At 43.0% G+C, this 20566-nt stretch overlaps 1 protein-coding gene and 1 non-coding gene across 2 annotated transcripts in view; both read right to left on the bottom strand.

Moving 5' to 3' along the window:
* The window catches only part of RTF2 (replication termination factor 2), a 51823-nt gene extending 31948 nt beyond the window's left edge, over positions 1 to 19875 (bottom strand). Inside the window, exons 1-5 of the mRNA XM_012467503.2 lie at positions 19739 to 19875; positions 17968 to 18062; positions 16264 to 16357; positions 13262 to 13401; positions 7076 to 7154 (exon numbers count right to left, since the gene is read on the bottom strand). Coding sequence (XP_012322926.1) covers positions 7076 to 7154; positions 13262 to 13401; positions 16264 to 16357; positions 17968 to 18062; positions 19739 to 19807 — 477 coding nt within the window. The 5' untranslated portion in view covers positions 19808 to 19875. The remainder of the gene's footprint in view (positions 1 to 7075; positions 7155 to 13261; positions 13402 to 16263; positions 16358 to 17967; positions 18063 to 19738) is intronic.
* LOC135277138 (small nucleolar RNA U13) lies at positions 14761 to 14864 on the bottom strand. Its single transcript, XR_010344736.1, has one exon. It is a non-coding gene; the product is annotated as a small nucleolar RNA U13 (small nucleolar RNA).
* Positions 19876 to 20566: the final 691 nt, after the last annotated feature.

Here is a 20566-nt window from a genome sequence, read left to right as displayed (position 1 = left end):
GAGAGGCGGCCTCAACAGGCCTGGGAGGCCAAGGGAAAGCAGCAGCCTCTGTGAGCATCAGAACAAGAAGCCTAGGCTCACTCTCTCCTGATCAGACCCTCAGTGTGTTCATGGGTACAGTAAAAGAACAAAATTAAATCACATGTAAAAAATGTCTGAAATGTATTGCCAAAGTGATGTATATAAATAGGAATCTCGAAATAACTCATCTAGCTTTTTGGGAACAGAACCCTCTTGCTACCACATGAAGTTTACTCTTCAATTTTTTGATTCAATTTTTCTTAGATGTGAAAGTTTAAGGCTGCCTGTGCTGTGTCTTATGTGATTTCTTGAGGCTAAATATTCACAAAGAGTATAAAGACAGCATAAAGCTAAAATAATTTCAAGAAGGCCAAAGCCTGAAAACCAGAATTAGTTGCGCTGACCACTACTGTCTACACTCCTTTTCCCTAACCTAACTTTTCCCTTTCCACTCCACCCTCTCCATGAAGAGCAGGTAGACAGTGCAAGTATGTATTTTTTGACTTCTGACTTTAAAACATCCGCACACCTCATTCACCTATCTACAAAGCCCAAATAAATGAATCACAGAGATAGCAAGTGCAGTGCTACTGATCACAACTCCAGTACTCCACATTGGCACTTTTCAAATTTTACTGTGCATACAAATCATCGAAAGATCTTGTTAGAAATGTCTACTTCAGCTGATCTGGGGTAGGGCCTGAGAGTCTTTCTTTCTTTTCAGTTAACTAATTATTTTTAATCTTGGTTTTTTTGTTTGTGTTTTGCTTTTTCTCCCTGAGACAGGGTCTCACTCTGTGTCACCCAGGCTGGAATGCAGTGGTACCATCACTGCAGCCTTGAACTCCTGGGTTCAAGCCATCCTCTTGTCCTAGCCTCTCACGTAGCTAGGACTACAGGTATATGCCACCGCAGCTGACTATTTTAAAATCTGTTGTAGAAACAGGGTCTCCCTATGTTGCCCAGGGGGGTCTTGAACCCCTGGCCTCAAGTGATGCTCCCGCCTCAGCTCCTAAAAAGCTGGGATTATAAGTGTTAGCCATTGTGCCTGCCCAAGAGTGGGCATTTCTTAACAAATAAACAAAAAACCTGCCAGGTGATGACAATATTGCAGGTCTGTGGGTCATGCTTTGAGTAACAAGCCCATCATTTATTTTGCAGCCTGTAATTACTCCAATGTGTTTCTTCTTATTACAAGAAGTGCAGAGCACAGTAGGGAATACAATTAATTTTTTGGCTAGTGATTTGTTTATAGTAAACACAAAAACACCTAGCAACTACATCTCTTTGGACCCTGTTTACTGAAACCAATGTGCACACCCTGTGTTTCAGAACATGGCACCAATGCCATTTCAAGCTCTCAAGTCTCTTCCAGTGAACTGAAAAGCCAACTGTTGGTGAAACTATAGCCTGAAAAGTGGAGAAAATGTACACCCTCAATACCACTGAGTTTCCTGACATTCTTACGACACTGGTTTCTCTAAATGTTAGACATTACCTAAAAAGTGAAAATACTTGTTTTAGACTTTGACACTGTGGTTTTATCTCTCTTCATTCACATTTTTGTGATGCACTACAGTTCCTGAAACTGCACCATCACTTTTCTTTTTGGCAGAGTTTAGCTGAAATAGGTAGTGTTCACCTCTTCTTCCTGGGCATCCAGCTAGACTACATTTCCCAGGTTACCTTGCAGGTGTGGCCATATGACTGAGTTCTGGCTGATAAAATGTGAGCGGAAGCCACAGGCATTCCTTCCAGGCCTGGTCCATAACCACCTCCTAAAAGGTCCATAACATCTCCTAAAAGAGATGTTCTCGTCTCTTTCTGATGGGAGCATGTTCTCAAAACAAGAGGTCAGAGCTACAAGACAGCAGCAGCCTGAATCTTTACCTTTGGAAGAAGGCTGCCCACTGGATTAGCTGCTGGAAATTTGGGGTTGTTTGTTACAGCAGTTAGCCAACCCTGACCAAAACACAGGTTAAAAATTACTTATCAGAAAATATGAAATCTGAAATGCTTCAAAATCTGAAACATTCTGAGTGCTAACATAGTGTCATAAATGGGAAATTCCACACCTGATCTCATGTGATAGGTCACAGTCAAAACTCTGATTAATGTATAAAATCATTAAATATATTGTATAAAATTACCTTCAGGCTGTATGCATAAGTTGTATATAAAATTTAAATAAATTTAGACTTGGGTCCTATCCCCAAGACACCTCATTATGTTTATATAAATATTCCAAAATCCAAAAAAATCTGAAATTTAAAACACTTCTGGTCCCAAGCATTTCAGATAAGGAACATTCAACCTGTATTATTAAGCTTTAGAAATCTGAAATTAGAAATTGGAATTTGAGTCTTGATAAAAGTATATGAATTCGCCATTTATTTCCTTATTTTAAAATGTGATTGTTTAGAATTTTGGATCTAAATAAAAAGCATTTGAAAATTTACTATATTTCTTCATTTTACATAACAGAATCTGAGGGTCAAAGAGGTGAAGTGATATTCCCAAGGCCAGAGCCGGTGTGTGAGCCCAAACTGTTGTACTGGTTGTGCAATGGTTTGGATGTGTTCCTTAAAGTTCATTTGTTGGAAACTTGATCCCTAATCCGTGTTGGGAGGCGAGGCCTCATGGGAGGAGTTGGGGTCATGGGGACACCGCCTGCATGAATGGGATGGATGTGGGAGTGGGGTCCTTATTAAAGGGCAAGGCAGGCTCACTCTTGCTCTTGTTCTCTCTCCCTCTCTTCCTCCCTCCCTTCTCCATGTGATGCATTCCATCATGTTACAGCCCAGCCAAAAGGCTCACACCAGATGCTGGTGCCTTGATCTTGGACTTCTCAGACTTTGGAGCTGTGAGGAAATAAATTTCTGTTCTTCATAAACTACCCAGTCTTGGGTATTCTGTTACAGCAGCACAGACCAGTCTAAAGTTGCCTGCATAAATGAATGATTCCCACTCTAATGTGCCACTGACTGTCCCATGCTGTATTTTTTATTTTTATTTTTTTGAGAGAGTCTTGCTGTTATCTAGGCTGAAGTGCAGTGGCATGATCTTGGCTCACTGCAACCTCCATATCCCGGGTTCAAGTGATTCTCCTGCCTCAGCCTCCTAAGTAGCTAAGACTATAGGTGCATGCCACCATGCCCAGCTAATTTTTGTATTTTTAGTAGACACGGGGTTTCACCATGTTGGCCAGGCTGGTCTTGAACTCCTGACCTCAAGTGATCCACCCACTTCAGCCTCCCAAAGTGTTGAGAGCACAGGCATGAACCACTGCACCCGGCCCCATGCCCTATGATTTTCTAAATTGTGTATTACAGGTTGAATTATGTCCCCCTGCAAAATTGTTATGTTGAAATCCAAGCCCTAGTACCACAAAATGTGATGTTATCAGGAAACATGGACACTGAAGATGTAATTAGTTAAGATGACGTCATTAAAGTGGGCCCTAATCCAGTATTAGGACTGGTGTCCTAGTAAGGGAAAATCTGGATACAAAGACAGACATGACAGAGGGAAGAAGAGGGAGAAGGCCGTCTATAAGCCAAGGAGAGGCCTGGCATAGAGCCCTCTCTCAGAAGAAACTAACCCTGATGACAGCTTGATTTTGGGCTTTAGTCTCCAGAACTATAAGACAATGAATTTTCGGTAAGTCATCTTGGGTACTTGATTACGGCAGCCCCAGCAAACTAGCACAGAATATTCAACACAGGCCTCCAAAGGCAACTTTTATGTACAGTATACAAGTAAAAAGCATTCATTTTCTCATCCATTCTCTGTTGGCAACAGATTTATTTTTAAGGCAATTTCCTGAGGTATCCCTGAATTTCAACCAGTGTCCTGTCATAACTGTAGAAGGTCGCAACAGCCAAGGTGGCCTCCACGAGGAGCTGGGAGGAGCCTACGCTCTTGCTCATCACCTGGTCTCTGCTGTCCCTTAGGCAATCCTGACGTGGCTCTGTTCCTCTTTCCTCCTGCCTCCTTCCCTTCCCGTGAAGTGCGCAAGGTACAGACTGTCAACAGCTTACTAGCTTTCAGTATAATTTCCCAAGAACCAACAATATAATCTGAGTTCCCCTGCGATGCTGTATTTCCACGGAAAAGAATCAATTCTCTGTGCAGCTCTGCAGACAGTACAGTTTTACTGCGCATGTGTCCTCATGGTTACTAGTATGGATGTTTTAGGCCAACCAATGCAAACTGTGCATCCATCTAAGAGATGGGTACTATTATGGGCATAAGAAAAAAATTGGATTGCTTTAGATCAGTAGGGCCCCCAAACCTGGTTACCCATTAGAATGATTCTGAGAACTCTTAAGAACTAGAACGCCTGCTTCTCCGTCTGGCATTTGAAAGTTTCCCCAATCCACTCCAACTCGTACCTCGGCCTCTCTCCCTGTTCCCGTACTGCCCCCACCCGCCCACAGTCCTGACAGGACTAGGCCTTGATCACACCTGCTGTTCATCTCAGTACGGCTGCCTGGCTGCTTCCACTTCACCAATGCTGCTGCTCCTCCTCTTCCCCCCATTAACCAATCACAGTCCCTGCAGCACTTACAACAGTGTTTTGCAAACTTCAGCCATTCCCCTCCCAACTGTACAGTCAATATCTTAATATTTTTATTTAAATCTACCCGTTATTTCTACTTAACTTTATCCATTAACTTTTTCTTTTTCTTTTTTTTTTGCAATGGAGTCTCACTCTATCGCCCAGGCTGGAGTACAGTGGCGTGATCTCAGCTCACTGTAACCTCTGCCTCCTGGGTTCAAGCAATTCTCCTGCCTCAGCCTCCCCTACAGCTGGGACTACAGGCACGCACCACCACACCCAGCTAAATTTTGTATTTTTAGGAGAGATGGGGTTTCACTATGTTGGCCAGGCTGATCTCAAATTCCTGACCTCAGGTGATCCACTCGCCTCAGCCTCCCAAAGTGCTGGGATTACAGGCGTGAGCCACTATGCCCAACCTAACAGTTAACTTTATATTCCTAGGACAAATATAGAAAAACAGTACTCTTTGCCATAAAGTTACCATAAAAATGCAGAGAATACCAAACAGTTTTGCTAGATCCTGCCTGCCAAAGCTCTGAGCTTAAGATCTACTCACTTAGGCAGTTAAGAGAGGTGTTACACAACACCTTACAGAGATACCCAGTGCCTGGCTATGTACCTCCCGAGAGCCGCACCGCGACCACCAGCAATCTGTCCATCCCTGGGAGTCCAACCAATAACCACGCTCTTCCTTTGAGGCCCAGAACAAATGCCCCACCCTTTATAAAACCATTTCTCACCAGCAGACAAAAGAAAGTTCTCTGGCACCTTAATGCCAATATTTTTACTATCCATTTGGTACCTGGCCTCAAAAAGCAAAGTAATGATGTCTCAAAAGCGTGACGTTTCACACAATGCACAGATCCTGCAGGACTGAAACTCCTTGAGCACAGGAACCACGTCATCCCAATCTTATTTTCCCCTGGAATCTATGCCATCATCTTAATACAGGAGACATGATGAATACTTCTGGTGGAATGCTATCAACCGATTCCCAAATGTCTTCTTTGAATTTCTTTTCTTACAAGAAAGCTTAATAAGACAGACTCCTCATTCTATGAAGGCTTTATTTGTAGTCAACCCAAACTCGACACAACTTACCACCCCCACTGACCTCTTCCCCATTCACCTCTGCCTGCCTCTGGGCCTGGGTAACTGGAGGTGCCCAGTGTCCTCCTCCATGTCTAGGATTTTTAGAATAGTCACTTAAAAACTAATGCACATCCCATCTTGCTTAAAGCTGCCTTCTGGCTTCCTGATGCTCTTAGAATGAAATCCCTAAGCCCCAATGTGGCTCCCCAGAACCTGCATGAGACGACCCCTGCCTAACTCTTTAATCTCATCTACTCCCCTCACAGGCCCTCCACTCTCACCACACTTTCTGTTCCCTAAACTCGAAAAGTCCTCTGTCACTTCTGAGCTCTTGCACATGCTGTTCCTGCTGCCTAAGAGGCTGCTACTCAGGCTGTGCATGGCTGGCTGCCTTATGCCCTTCGGGTCTGAGCCCAAACCTCCAGAGACGCCTTTGCCAACCACCACTACACCAGCCTCTCTCCCTCCGTCACACTGTCTCATGCGTTTCCTTCCTGGGGTTTGTTATAATCGATTCTGCCTTGCTCATCTATCTGAGTGTCTCTCTCTTCAATTAGAATGTGGGATGCAGGGGGACAAGGGCCTTCATGGGTCTTATTCAGCTTGCTATCCCATATATCAGTGCCCAGCCCAACCATCACTCAATGAAAGCTGCAGGCTTTCACAACAGGAGCAACAATATAGGGAATGAAATACAAACAGGGTTGATACACACGAAACACAGTCAGAAGTTGCTGGCATCCATGACAATAAATGAAGCAGCAGGTTAGCAGTACACCAAAGACACAAACATTGTGGCTTCAGCACAACGCCATTAAAATAAAGCCATTGGTATTTCCTCCATATGGGTTGAGGCTAGCTCTCGTGCCTAGTTACTCGCCACCCATGCAAGCATTTACTGGGGACATTCTACATGCCCTGGAGAGAATAAGCCCCATGGATAAAGAGATGAACAAGCCTTGTTCCCCATCCTCAAAAACTAAGTCTGGTAGGGAAACAGACACATACACACACAATTGCATTGCGATGGGAGGAGTGAGATAACAAGGTGCTTGGGGAATGTGGAAGGAGGTTTAGCACCAGGGAGTCACAGAAGAAAGAACTATGGAACTGGGGCTCACAGAAGAACACGCCCTCCAGGACAGCAGGCCCACTAGAGGAAACTGAGGCAGCAGCATGTGCAGGATATGGCTGTCGTGTGGTCTGACCTGGACTGGCAGGCCATGGTCAGGTGACAAGAGGCTGGAGTCTGTACTCCCAGCAACCAAAATCCATGGAAGCAAAAAAGCAACTCATGAGAGCTGAGTTTCAGAAAGAACAAACGGAGGGAAAGGACCCTAAACCACCTGACTTCCTCAGCTACAGAGAAGGAACAAACGGTACTTGTCAAGAACTCACCGTGTGGCAAACTTCCGCTTTTATCTCTTTCAAGGCTCTCTCAGAAAACACACAGCCACAGCACCAAAGGAAGCAGAACCTGGAGAAATAACCCAACGAGGGTATGACTATGTTCATCATATAATCAATTCCCATTTACCCAAGAACCACAAAGATTAAAACAGTTACACTTCACTCCATTAAAAAAACCAGTACATTCTCATAGAAAAGGGCCAGAAGAAAAAAGAAAGAAAAAAAATCAGTTATATCCAAAAAAAAAAAAAAGATTGAAACTGACACAACATAAAAAGTCAAAAGAACAGGAACTCAGGGAGGAACTATTTTCAATAAATATAAGATTACTTTAAATCAAAAGCTAACAGTCAACAATGTAACAGAAAAATGAACAAAGAGGATTAACATGCAGTTCATACACAAAATAGATAAAGACCAAAGGATTCTTAACCTCAAATGTTAAAAGAAATGCCTTTTAAAACCATGACCCAGGCCGGGCGAGGTGGCTCAAGCCTGTAATCCCAGCACTTTGGGAGGCCGAGGCGAGTGGATCACTAGGTCAAGAGATCGAGACCATCCTGGTCAACATGGTGAAACCCCGTCTCTACTAATACAAAAAATTAGCTGGGCATGGTGGCGCGTGCCTGTAATCCCAGCTACTCAGGAGGCTGAGGCAGGAGAATTGCCTGAACCCAGGAGGCGGAGGTTGCGGTGAGCTGAGATCGCGCCATTGCACTCCAGCCTGGGTAATGAGCGAAACTCCATCTCAAAAAAAAAAAAAAAAAAAAAAAAACCATGACCCATCATTTTTTTTTACCTATCAGGCAGTAATTCAAGAGATTGGGGCTGGGCACAGTGGCTCACACTTACAAATTCCAGTGCTCTGGGAGGCCAAAGTGGGAGGATCACTTGAGGCCAAGAGTGCCCCAATACATTGTAATAGGCAACATAAGTAACCTAGAGTTGATTTAAAGTATACAGGAGGATGTGTGTAGGTTATATGCAAATACTGTGCCATTTTATATCAGAGACCTGAGCATCTATATAGATTTTGGTATCCACAGGGGGTGCTGGAACCAATCTCCCACATATATCAAGAGATGACCACATACAAACTAATCCAATAATCAATTTCAAGTGTGGAAGCTCTTATCAATAACACATGGACAAAGTCAAAATAAGTAAAGCTCAATTCATTGGGTAAGAGAAAAAGGAGAAGAGACTGACCAGCAAATCAAAGGAAAAACAGGGGAAGCCACCAGCAGAGCAACAGGCTGCAGGGAACTCCAACTCGAGACCCCACTGTGGAGCTCATTTCTGCTAAGTTCCTCTTCTGAGGTGAGCTCCAGTTTTCTTAAAAAGTGGGAAGTCAAACACGAAAGGTTACATATTGTATGATTCTATGTGTGTGAAATATCCAGAAGAGGGAAACGCATTGAGACAGAAACAACCTGGCAATGGGGAGTAACTATTTCATGGGCAGGGGGTTTTCTTTTGGGGTCATAAAAATGTTTTGGAACCAGACAGAGGTGGTGACTGTACAACACTGTGAATGTACTAAATGCCACTGAACACATATTTTAACTAATTTTATGTGACATTCACCTCAAATACAAACATATATATATGTATGTGTACAGCCACACACCCACACCCATATAAGATGGTGAACTCAATTAATATATGTGTGTGTGTGTGTGTGTATATATATATACGTGTGTGGGTACACACACACACACACACATAGAAGTTGGACATGGTTAGGTAAATGAGTCTGGTTTCCCAAATATGTCCCTACTTGACCCCAACGGTAGTTTAAAAGAGAGCCCTAAGTGGTTTAAATTCAGATTATTTGAAGAAGAGTGTAATATTTAAAAGCAAAAGGTCCTTGGGCCCTAAACTGTACTTCTTTCCAAATCCATGAAGCCCTCAGTTGTTCCATTTCAGAACAGGACAGTTAGTTTCCCGGGTGCAGTCTGCCACATGCAACACTGCCTGGCACACCGAGAGGATGTTCACGTACACCTATTAAATAAACAGGACACCAATGTGCCAGAATGCTCAAGATTAAATACTTGTTTATAGCTCAATGAAACCATTTTTACTTACTCAAGATGCTTTGCCCCAGGCCCTTCCTGAATGAAAGTAGTAAAAAACACTACCTTTCAATATGTTGTGTGTTTGACAGAAGATTCCAGAGGGCAGTCTGGACTACCAGCTACTGAGGATACAAGCACACTTTGTTTTACTGTGCTTTGCAGATATTGTGATTATTTTGCAGATGGCGGGCTCACGGCAATCCTGCATCCAGCAAGTCTGTCAGCATCTTCCCAGCAGCATGTGTTCACATCATGTCTCTGTGTCACAGTTTGGTCATTCTCAAATATTTCAAATGTTTCCATGATTACTATATCTGCTATGGTGATCTGTGCTCAGTGATGTTTGATGTTACTTTTGTAATTGTTTTGGGGTGCCAGAAACCACACCCATATAAGATGGTGAACTCAATTGACAAATGTGCGTGTTCCGACTGCTCCATGAACTGGTCATTCCCCTATCTCTCTCCTTCTCAGCTCTCCCTATTCCCTGAGACACAACAATATTGAAATTAGATCAATTAAGACCCCTACAATGGCCTTTAAGGGTCCAAGTAAAAGGAAGAGTTGCATGTCTCTTACTTTAAATCAAAAGCTAGAAATGATTAAGCTTAGTGAGGAAAGCAGATTCAAGCCAAGATAGGCCGAAAGCCAGCCTCTTGAACCAAACTCTTAGCTAGGCTGTGAATGCAAAGGAAAAGTTCTTGAAGGAAATTAAAAGTGCCACTCCAGTGAACACATGAATGGTAAGAAACAACCGTATTGCTGATATGAAGAAAGTTTTAGTGGCTTGGACAGAAGATCGAACTGGTCACAGTGACAGTTCCTTAAGCCAAAGCCTAATCCAGAGCAAGGCCCTAACTCTTCAATTCTGTGAAAACTGAGAGGTGAGGAAGCTGCAGCGGAAAAGTTGGAAGTTAGTAAAAGTTGGTTCATGAGGCTTAGGGAAAGAAGCCATCTTCACAACATAAAAGTGCAAGGGGAAGCAGCAAGTGCTGATGGAGGAGCTGCAGCGAGTTCTCCAGAAGATCTAGCTAAGATCGTTAATAAAGATGGCTACACCAGACAACAGATTGTCGGTGAAGACAAAATGGCCTTGCATTGAAAGATGATGCTATCTAGGACCTCTACAGCTAAAAAGAAGTCAATGCCTAGCTTCAAAGCATCAGAGGACAAGCCCACTCTCATTAAGGTCTAACATGGCTGGAGGCTTTCAGTTGAAGCCAATGTTAATTTACTGTTTGAAAACCCTAGGGCTTTTAAGAATGATGCTAAATCTACTCTGCCTGTGCTCTAGAAATGGAACAACAAAGCCTGAATGACAGTACATCTGTTTATAACATGGTTTACTGAATATTTTAAGCCCAATATTGAGACTTACTGCTCAAAAAAAAAAAAAAAGATTCCTTTCAAAATATTACTGCTCACTGATAATGCACCTAAGTCACACAAGAGCGCTGACTGAGATGTACAAGGAGATTCAAGCTGTTTTCATGGCTGCTAATACAACCACCATGCTGCAGCCCATGGATCAAGGGGAATTTTGACTTTAAAGTCTTATTATTTAAAAATACATTTCATAAGGCTATAGCTGCCATAGCCTTCCTTTGCCATTCTTCTGATGGATCTGGGCAAAGTAAATTGAAAACCTTCTGGAAAGAATTCACCATTCTAGATGTCATTAACAACATCTGTGATTTGGCCTTGTGGTGGCTCACACCTGTAATCCCGGCACGTTGGGAGGGGGAAGCAGGCGGATCATCTTTGGTCAGGAGTTTGAGACCAGCCTGGCCAACATGGTAAACCCTGTCTCTACTAAAAATACAAAAAATTAGCCAGGCATGGTGGTGGGCACCTGTAATCCCAACTACTTGGGAGGCTGAGGCAGAACTGCTTGAACCCAGGAGGCGGGGGTTGCAGTGAGCTGTGATTGTGCCACTGTACTCCAGACTGGGCAACAAAGCCGGACTCCATCTCAAAAAAAAAAAAAAAAAAAAAAAAGAGTCTGTGATTCACGAGAGGAGTGCAGAATATCAACATCAATAGGAGTTTGGAAGAAGCTGATTCCACCCCTCATGGATGACTTGGAGGGGTTCAAGACTTCAGTGGAAGTAACGAAAATGTGGTCGAATAGCAAAAGAATGAGAGTTAGAAGCAGAACCTGAAGATGACTGAATTTCTTCAGTCTCATGATCAAACTCAAATGGATGAGGAGTTGCTTCTTATGGATGAGCAAAGGAAGTGGTTTCTTGAGATGGAATCTACTCATGGTAAAGATGCTGTGAATATTGTTGACACAATAGATTTGAAATATTGCATAAGCTTAATTGATAAAGCAGTTGCAGGCTTTGAGAGAACTGATTCCAATTCTGAAAGGTCTACTGTGGGTAAAATGCTATTAAACAGCATCACATGCTACATACAGAGAAATCTTTCGTGAAAGAGTCGATCGATGCAGCAAACTCTATCGTTGTCTTACTGTAAGAAACTGCTACAGCCACCCCAAGCTTCAGCAACCACCACCCTGATCAGTTAGCAGCCATCGACATCAAGGCAACATCGAGGCTCCACCAGCAAAAAGATGAAGGTTCACTGAAGGTTCAGATGATCGTTAGTATTTTTTTTTAGCAATAAAGTAATTTTTAATTAAGAAAGGTACTTATTTTTAAGACATAATGTTATTGCACACTTAAAAGAACAGAGTATGATATAAACATAACTTTTTTTTTTTTTGAGACAGGGTCTTGCTCTGTCACCCAGGCTCTGCAGTGGCATGATTGCACCTCACTGCAGCCCTGAATTCCTAGGCTCAAGTCATCTTCCTGCCTCAGTCTCCCAAGTAGTGAGGTCTATAGGTGCATGCCACCATGGCTGGCTAGTTAAAAAAAATTTTTTTTTTGGTAAATACAGGGTCTCACTATGTTACCCAGGCTGGTCTCAAACTCCTAGCCTCAAGCAATCTTCCTGTCTCGGCCTCCCAAAGTGCTGGGATTATAGGTGGGAGCCACCGTGCCCTGCTAAAGAGAACTTTTACATGTACTAAGCAACCAAAATTTTGTTTGACTTGCTTTACAGTAATATTTGTTTTACTGTGGTGGTCTGCAACAGAACCCACAATATCTCCGAGGTATGCCTGTACTTCTCAACAGCGGGGGAAAAGGCTTAATGCTTTTGCTTAGTGAAACATCCTACGAAAAGGCAAGTACTAACCCATTCAACCCTTCCTATTTTTTAAAAAGGAAAAGATATAGGCTGCTTACATTTGCTACACAAATCTCAACCGTAAGATTCCTGGTGCTATCGCCAGAGAATTTGTTAGCTACAAATTCAAAGCAAGTTACCATTTTTTGAGCCTCTGGTTGACCGATTAACCACAGGTTCTAGAACTCTGCTTGCTGCTGCACAACTTTCGGCATTAGTGCCCAGAGGCGGTGGCTCTCACGTGTTATCCCAGTGCTTTGGGAGGGTCGTACAAGGCCAGGAGTTTGAATCCAGTCTGGGCAACACAGGGAGACCCTATCGCTACAAAAATAAAAATTAGTGGCCGGGCATGGCGGCCTATGCCTACAATCCCAGCTGAGCCAGGAGGACCACTTGAGGCCAGGAATTCAAGACCAGCCTGAGCAACAAAGTGAGACCTCATCTCTACTGGAAAAAAAAAAAAAGATAAAAAGATAAAAATAAAACTACAAAACAGAATAAAAATTAAAAAGCAACTGGAAGGAAATGGGATTTACTTGATGGGAAATATCTGCCTTTTGCTTTCTGTCCCACAGGAAAAGATGATCTAACAATTAAACTCAGGTTTCAAAAGTGTCACATGAGACATTTTCAGAATCCCACTTCACTTCAGGTTTCGCTTCCCCACCTCGAGAATGGAAGGCCACAGACAAAGCTGGGTCTTGTTGGAAGTCCTTGTACTAATGGCTGAGGGAAATGAACGTGCTCATGACTGAGCACCATTTCCTCTAAGGCGCTACCAAACCCAAGGACACCAGAAAGAAAGCCACATGACTGCTAAGCTATGGCACAACTGCTAACAAGACCGGCATTATTTCTGCAATCTGCCACAGTCTGTCCCATGTCCGTCACTAACCTGTGTCGGCCATTCATCTCCAGGCCCACAACAGGACAGATGAAACGTGCCCGCTGGAGGTCATCATGCTTGTCACCTTTAGTGTTTCCTTTATCCCCTTCCCAGGCAGGATTATCAGAAAGCTTCAGCTCTGTAACATTCTGAAAAAAAAAAAATTAATATTTTTAACAATTCATTTGATAAATAGATCATCTTTTGCCTTAATAACCACCTAAGTCAATAAATTGTCATTCCAGCCCTTCTCATCAAAATCTCTTCCTCATAGTCACTTTCCTCTGGTCCATAAGAAACATGGATATAATATTAAATCATAAATAGAAAACAGAAAACAAGGCCAGGCATGGATGCTCACGCCTGTAATCCCAGCACTTTGGAAGGCTGAGGCAGGCAGATCACCTGAGGTTGAGAGTTTGAAACCAGCCTGACCAACATGGAGAAACCCTGTCTCTACTAAAAATACAAAATTAGCTGGGCGTGGTGGCACATGCCTGTAATCTCAGCTACTCAGGAGGCTGAAGCAGGAAAATCGCTTGAACCCAGGAGGCAGAGGTGCAGTGAACCGAGATGGTGCCATTGCACTCCAGCTTGGGCAACAAGAGCAAAACTCCATTTCAAAAAAAAAAGAAAAGAAAACAGAAAACAAGATTTTTTCAATTCATTGACTAGCAAGTAAATTAGTTAAGTTACTTCTACTGCCAAGATGTTTTTAACTTAAGGAAAAGTACTGTCTCACATAAAAAAATTACTTCACTAACAGAAAGCTCTGCCTCAGTTCCACCCAGAAAGCAATGCTTTCTCTCCCTGCTGATGAATCAATCCTCTCTGAGGCTGCTCCATGTTACTGATCATCTACATTTATGTAATTGTTGAAAAAAGCAAAAACAAAACAAACTAACAAAAAACACATACATATATATGTTTAGCTATATGTGTATATGTAATTTTATACATATACAATTTAATATATATACATATACATATATGTATAATATATATATAAACAATCATTGAATAGACAGTAAAATGTGAGGCCAAGGCCTTATGAGATAAGGCACAATATTAGCCAGAAAATACCGTCATACTCCAAGACACAGCTATTGAGGTTTTCAAGAATTTCCAACTTTACAAGGAATTTGATACAATAGCTCTACTTTTGCATTCGAGGCATTTCTTCATATTTAATGAAACCATTTTGATTTCAACACTCTAGAGAGCAGCTGAGTGTCTCAAAAGGCAAATCACTATCCGTACAATCAGCTTCCTGGTCAAGAGCTAGTACGAGTCTGAGTTCTCTGCTCCAAGTATTTGTGGACTGTTAACTGACAGTAATGACAATCTTACGTATTTGCATTGTTTTATTTGTATTCTTTTTTTCTTTACTGTTCTAATTTCTTGGAGTTTTTTTCCATTAAAGATTCAACCATATAAAACTGAATTATTATATGCATTTTAAGTATACAACTGTATGAATTAGTGTCAATGATAACTGCAATTTTTTATGTCAGATGAGTAATGTGCTGATATCACAACAAGGTTTGAGAGAGGCACATCTTACACATGCATGTGAAACCCCAATCATAAAACTTATGAACAACAAAAGAATTGTTAATCGAATTTTTGATGTAAGATGATTCATACTACCATAGGTTTTTCAGGAATAAATTCTCTTCCCAAGGTAAAAGACCATTAAAATCAGAAAAATTTCTACAGCACTAACATTAGCTACATTTCAGAATTATTAATTTGCTCGAAATGAACATATCCTGTAATCAACCCCAAAAATTTGAACAAATAGCCTAATATAATAATGTGAAAGAGAGACAGAGATAGAGAGAGACAGAGAAGGAAGGAAGGAAGGAAGGGAAGAAGGAAGGGAGGGAGGGAGGGAGGGAGGAAGGAAGGAAGGAAGGGAGGAAGGGAGGGAGGGAGGAAGGGAAGGACGAAGGAAGGGAGGGAGGAAGGAAGGAAGGAAGGAAGGGAGGAAGGGAGGAAGGGAGGGAGGGAGGGAGGGAGGGAGGGAGGGAGGGAGGAAAGCAAGCAAGGAAGCAAGAAAAGGAAAAACCTAGAGCCTTAGACTGGGAGTAAGGGAATCTGACTCTGGTTTCAGTACTTCACTAGCCGTGTGGCCTCAAGTGAGTCATTTACAGAAAGATGATGGGTTTGACTAGCCTGATGGTCGTCAAATTCTTCACTACCTTTCTGAGTTTTTTCCACTGACCATATTTGAAAATGTGTCCTGTCAAGAAACTTCCTTTATTAAAAAACTTGTTTTTCCACTTTTATGAAAGAACTTTAACTGCCAATCAGAATCTTTAATCACCAGACAGTAACAATATGATTTAACAGGAATCCATAAAATTCTCTAATTCTACAAAAGTATCTTCCAAATCCAAAATCCAAGTAGGTGAATCTTAATAACGAAAATAATGCCTCCCAACATTAATACAGAACATCAAGAATTTTGAAAGCACAACACATAGGTGAAATCACAACAGATTTATAAGGTAGCAAGTATGCATGGTGGAACTCGTGCCTTGAGATTTAAGAGGCCTCCCAAGATCATACATGTATTAGATGGCCGGGTGGGACTGGAATCCCAAATTTCTGAGTTCAGTCTTTTTTTTTTTTTTGAGACGGAGTTTCGCTCTTGTTACCCAGTCTGGAGTGCAATGGCGCGATCTCGGCTCACCACAACCTCCACCTCCTGGGTTCAAGCAATTCTCCTGCCTCAGCCTCCTGAGTAGCTGGGACTACAGGCGCACGCCACCATGCCCAGCTAATTTTTGTAATTTTAGTAGAGACGGGGTTTCACCTTGTTGACCAAGATAGTCTCAATCTCTTGACCTCGTGATCCACCCGCCTCGGCCTCCCAAAGTGCTGAGATTATAGGCGTGAGCCACCGCGCCCGGCCCTGAGTTCAGTCTTTAACATGGATGAATTCGATAAAATGACCCTCAGACACTTTTGAGACCCTCACAGAACTTCACAATCACCTGTGTTACCTTAATGCTTTTAATGTGAGATGCTGCCTTCCCAAGAGCCTTTTCTGCAGATTTGTCCAAGAGAAACTCAATGACGGCATCCTTGTTATAAAGTCTGCAACAATAAGTATTAGTCAAAATATTATCTCGACAAACAACTTTCAAACAACCAAAGGAGTAAGAAGAAACTGAACACAATCCAAAAGTCACTTACATTTGATAACAGAAATGTCCTGAATTATTAAAAATATATTTAACCCTGTTTCAACTATTTCCAGAGCATACAAAGAAGAAAATTATTTATGCATTTACTGGAGACAGAGTTTTACTCTTGTCACCCAGGCTGGAGTGCAATAGCGGAATCTTAGCTCACCGCAACCTCCACCTCCCAGGTTCAAGCAATTCTCCTGCCTCAGCCTCCCAAGTAGCTGGGATTACAGGTGTGAGCCACCATGCCTGGCTAATTTTTGTATTTTTAGTAAAGAAAGGGTTTCACCATATTGGCCAGGCTGGTCTCAAACTTCTGACCTCAGGTGATTTGCCCATCTCAGCCTCCCTAAGTGCTGGGATTACAGGGATGAACCACTGTGTCTGTCCAGAAATTAGTTTAAATCAATGGTGGCAAACTGGCAGTCAGAGGGGCTGAATGTAATCTGAACAAGGATTTTTTTAATTGGAAAATTTAATGTAAAAGTACATATTTCCAATTTTTCTTTAAAAATTAAAACCAGAAGGTGTGAAAACACTAGGCTAGCACTTTTTTTTTTTTTTTTTGAGACAGAGTTTCACTCTGTTGCCCAGGCTGGAGTGCAATAGCGCAATCTCGGCTCACTGCAACCTCTGCCTCCTGGGTTCAAGACATTCTCCTGCCTCAGCCTCCCGAGTAGCTGGAATTACAAGCACCTGCCACCATGCCAGGCTAATTTTTCTTTTTTGTATTTATAGTAGAGACAGGGTTTCACCAACCTATGTTGGCCAGGCTGGTCTCGAATTCCTGACCTCAGGTGATCCACCCACCTCGGCCTCCCAAAGTGCTGGGATTACAGGCATGAGCCACCATGCCTGGCCAGCCTGTACTCTTGAACTGTACAAACTGCTGGAACTGAGTGGTGGCTGCCACTTTGGACGGGACAGGGTCTCTCCAGGATTCTCCATTCCCTGCCATTCTCGCCTATTCCTCACATGGCTCCTGTATGAGTTTATGCTTATAAGCTTCTAGTGGCCAGAGTTTGCATTTTTTTCAGACAGGGTCTCACTGTTGCACAGGCTGGGATGCAGTGGTGCAATTACAGCTTACTATAGCCTCAACCTCCCAGACTCAAGGGATCCTCCTGCCTCAGCCTCCTCAGTAGCTGGGACTACAGGATCATGCCACCACACCTGGCTAATTTTATTTTTTGTAGAGATGGAGTTTCACTATGTTGTCCAGACTGATCTCAAACTCCTGGACTTAAGTGACCCTTCCTCCTCAGCCTCCCAAAGTGGTGGGATTACACGTGTGAGCCACTGTGCCCAAGCTGGCCCGAGTTTTCAAACCATGGATTACATAAACCAAACTGACTAGAAGAATACAGAACTATGCTCGGAGACATGGAATGATAGCCTATGCCTCACAAATTTGCTTGGGATAATTCACACTTGATGAATGAAAAACTGCATTTACACATCAATATTCTCTTAAAAATAACTTAATAAACTCAACTTAATAAAGTGTAAAAACCATACCTGCCAAGTTCACAGGCAACTATTGGTCGTCTTAATATTTCCTGACTTAGAGTACAATAGTTCCATTGGGCCACTAATTCAGCATCTTTGTCAACCTAGTAAAAAACAAAAAATTCAATTAATGTTCATCTCTGAAAGACACATGGTTCACAATTCTACATATTAAAGTATATTCAGTAACACCACACTAATGATTTTTTCTTTTTAAATCAAAGATAATGACATAGGAAGTTGGGTTTTTTGTGTGTTTTTGTTTTTTTGAGATGGGTCTCACTCTGTCACCTAGGCTGGAGTACAGTGGCGCAATCTTCACTCACTGCAAGCTCCGCCTTCTGAACTTAAGCAATCCTCTCACCTCAGCCTCCAGAGTAGTTGGGACTATAGGTGCACACCACCATGCCTGGCTAATTTCTGTATTTTTTTTGTAAAGATGTGGTTTTGCCATGTTGCCTTCAAACTCCTGGACTTAACTGAACCGCCTGTCTCACCACCCAAAGTGCTGGGATTACAGGCATGAGCAACTGTGCCTGGCTCAAGTCAGGATTTTAAAAGTTACAAGTAATTAATACTACATCAAATAAAGGCCCATCTAAATATGACATGCACAAAGAAAATGAGCTTATATAAAATTATTAAACTGTTTATGCAAGCCACATACAAATATTAACATTTGTATCTTAATAATAAATTAGGGAGGCCATACAAAGAAACAAAAAAAAAAAAGCACGTTAATTTCTTTTTTTTTTTTTTTTTTGAGATAGAGTCTTATTCTGTCACCCAGGCTGGAGTGCAATGGCATGATCTCAGCTCACTGCAACCTCCTGGGTTCAAGGGATTCTCCTGTCTCAGCTTCCTGAGTAGCTGGGATTACAGGCGCACTCTGCCATGCCCAGCTAATTTTTTGTATTTTTAGTAAAGATGGGGTTTCACCGTGTTCCCTAGGCTAGTCTCGAACTCCTGAGCTCAGGCAATCTACCCGCCTTGGCCTCCCAAAGTGCTAGGATTACAGGTGGGAGCCACCGCGCCCAGCCCAGATTAATTTCTAACAATGGGAAAGCCCCCTAAGTTGTAGCAGAATTTAAAGACTTGAGAACTGAGAAGGCCAGGCAAGGTGGCTCATGCCTGTAATCCCAACACTTTGGGAGGCCAAGGCAGTGGATCACAAGGTCAGGAGTTCGAGACCAGCCTTGCCAATATGGTGAAAACCCATGTCTACTAAAAATACAAAAATTGGCTGGGGTTGGTGGCATGCACCTGTAGCCCCAGTTACTTGGGAGGCTGAGGCAGCAGAATCACTTGAATCTGGGAGCAGAGGTTGCAGTGAGCCGAGATCGCGCCACTGCACTCCAGCCTGGGCGACAAAGGGAGACTCTGTCTCAAAAAAAAAGAAAAAAAGAACACTAGTTATTTGTATTACTGCTACTAGCCGCAGGTAGGGTTTAAATGCTGGCTCTGCCATTTACTAGCTTTGCAACTTACTCCTTTTGAGGCTTAACTTCCATGTCTGAAAATGATGACAGTATGTAACCATAGAACTGTGATAATTACATGAGATACCCCGTTAAGATTACTGTCCAGTGAATTGCAACAGTCAGCACTCATTGAATGTGCACTCTTAATACTATTGCTAATTCTGAGTCCTCCGAACGGAATAAAAGAGCGCAGCTAGGTCCGGAACCCCGCTGGCTCCCCCTTCTTACCTCCTCTCGTTTCCTGGGGTCGTCAAATTCCCACTACCCGCTGTCCCCAACGGCCTGCCCACATCACTGACCTTCTCAACCTTCTTCGGCCCCTTTACCAGTTCATGCCTCTTGGGGATAGTTCCCCCGTCGCAACCCATCGCAGGACAGGAGTCACAGCCAGCAGCAAAACCCTAAGGAGGCCACTTCCGGGATTTCTGACGAAATCTTTAGCCACTTCCGGCGCACCGCGGTGACGCAAACGCTGCTCGCCACGTAGCAGGGCGGGGCAGCACGCTGGTCACGACGTAGTGGGCGGGGCGGAGCCGTTGCCAAGTGCCGGTTGTCATGGAGAGCGTCTCTTGGAGGCTGGGCGCGGGCGGGTTTCCTCTTTATTGTGAGACGCTGGATTTATGCTGCACAGTCGGAATCGTTCGCCCACGCTCCGGGAGGGCAGCGGGCGGGGGACGGTCCGGGAGCACCCACCGCTCTTTGGCCTGATCCCACCCAGGTTGTGTGGCTGCGGAGCGACCACATCCCTGGACTGCGAGCGCCTTGAGGAAAAGGGCTGCCTCCTGTTTCTGCGATTAAGTATCCGTGTGAACGGAATCTACCACATCAATGGACATTTTTGTGTTTAAAAGGAGAACGCATCTTTAATGGGCGCCAACTATGACTCAGGCACTCACAACAAATCCTGTGAAGTGATGTTACAGCAGATTCTGGGGAGTAAGACCCTCCCTAAGGCCTGGAACTTTCTGGTGTTGTCATGCATATTGTAGGTGGCATATATGTGAAATTTTGCATACAGTTTGTGCGTGTGTATATTTCATTCAGTTTCCTAAAGCCCAGGCTAAAAAATTTTTTATTAACAATCAAGTTTCATTAATAGGCAATAAAATAGTTGTTAAAACACACAC

The sequence above is a fragment of the Aotus nancymaae genome, unplaced genomic scaffold (assembly GCF_030222135.1).
Source record: "Aotus nancymaae isolate 86718 unplaced genomic scaffold, 86718_ANA_hifiasm-v0.15.2.pri h1tg000029l, whole genome shotgun sequence".
Lineage (NCBI taxonomy): Eukaryota > Metazoa > Chordata > Mammalia > Primates > Aotidae > Aotus > Aotus nancymaae.
Note: the sequence above shows the minus strand (reverse complement) of the source record. Positions and strands in the feature narration are given on the sequence as shown.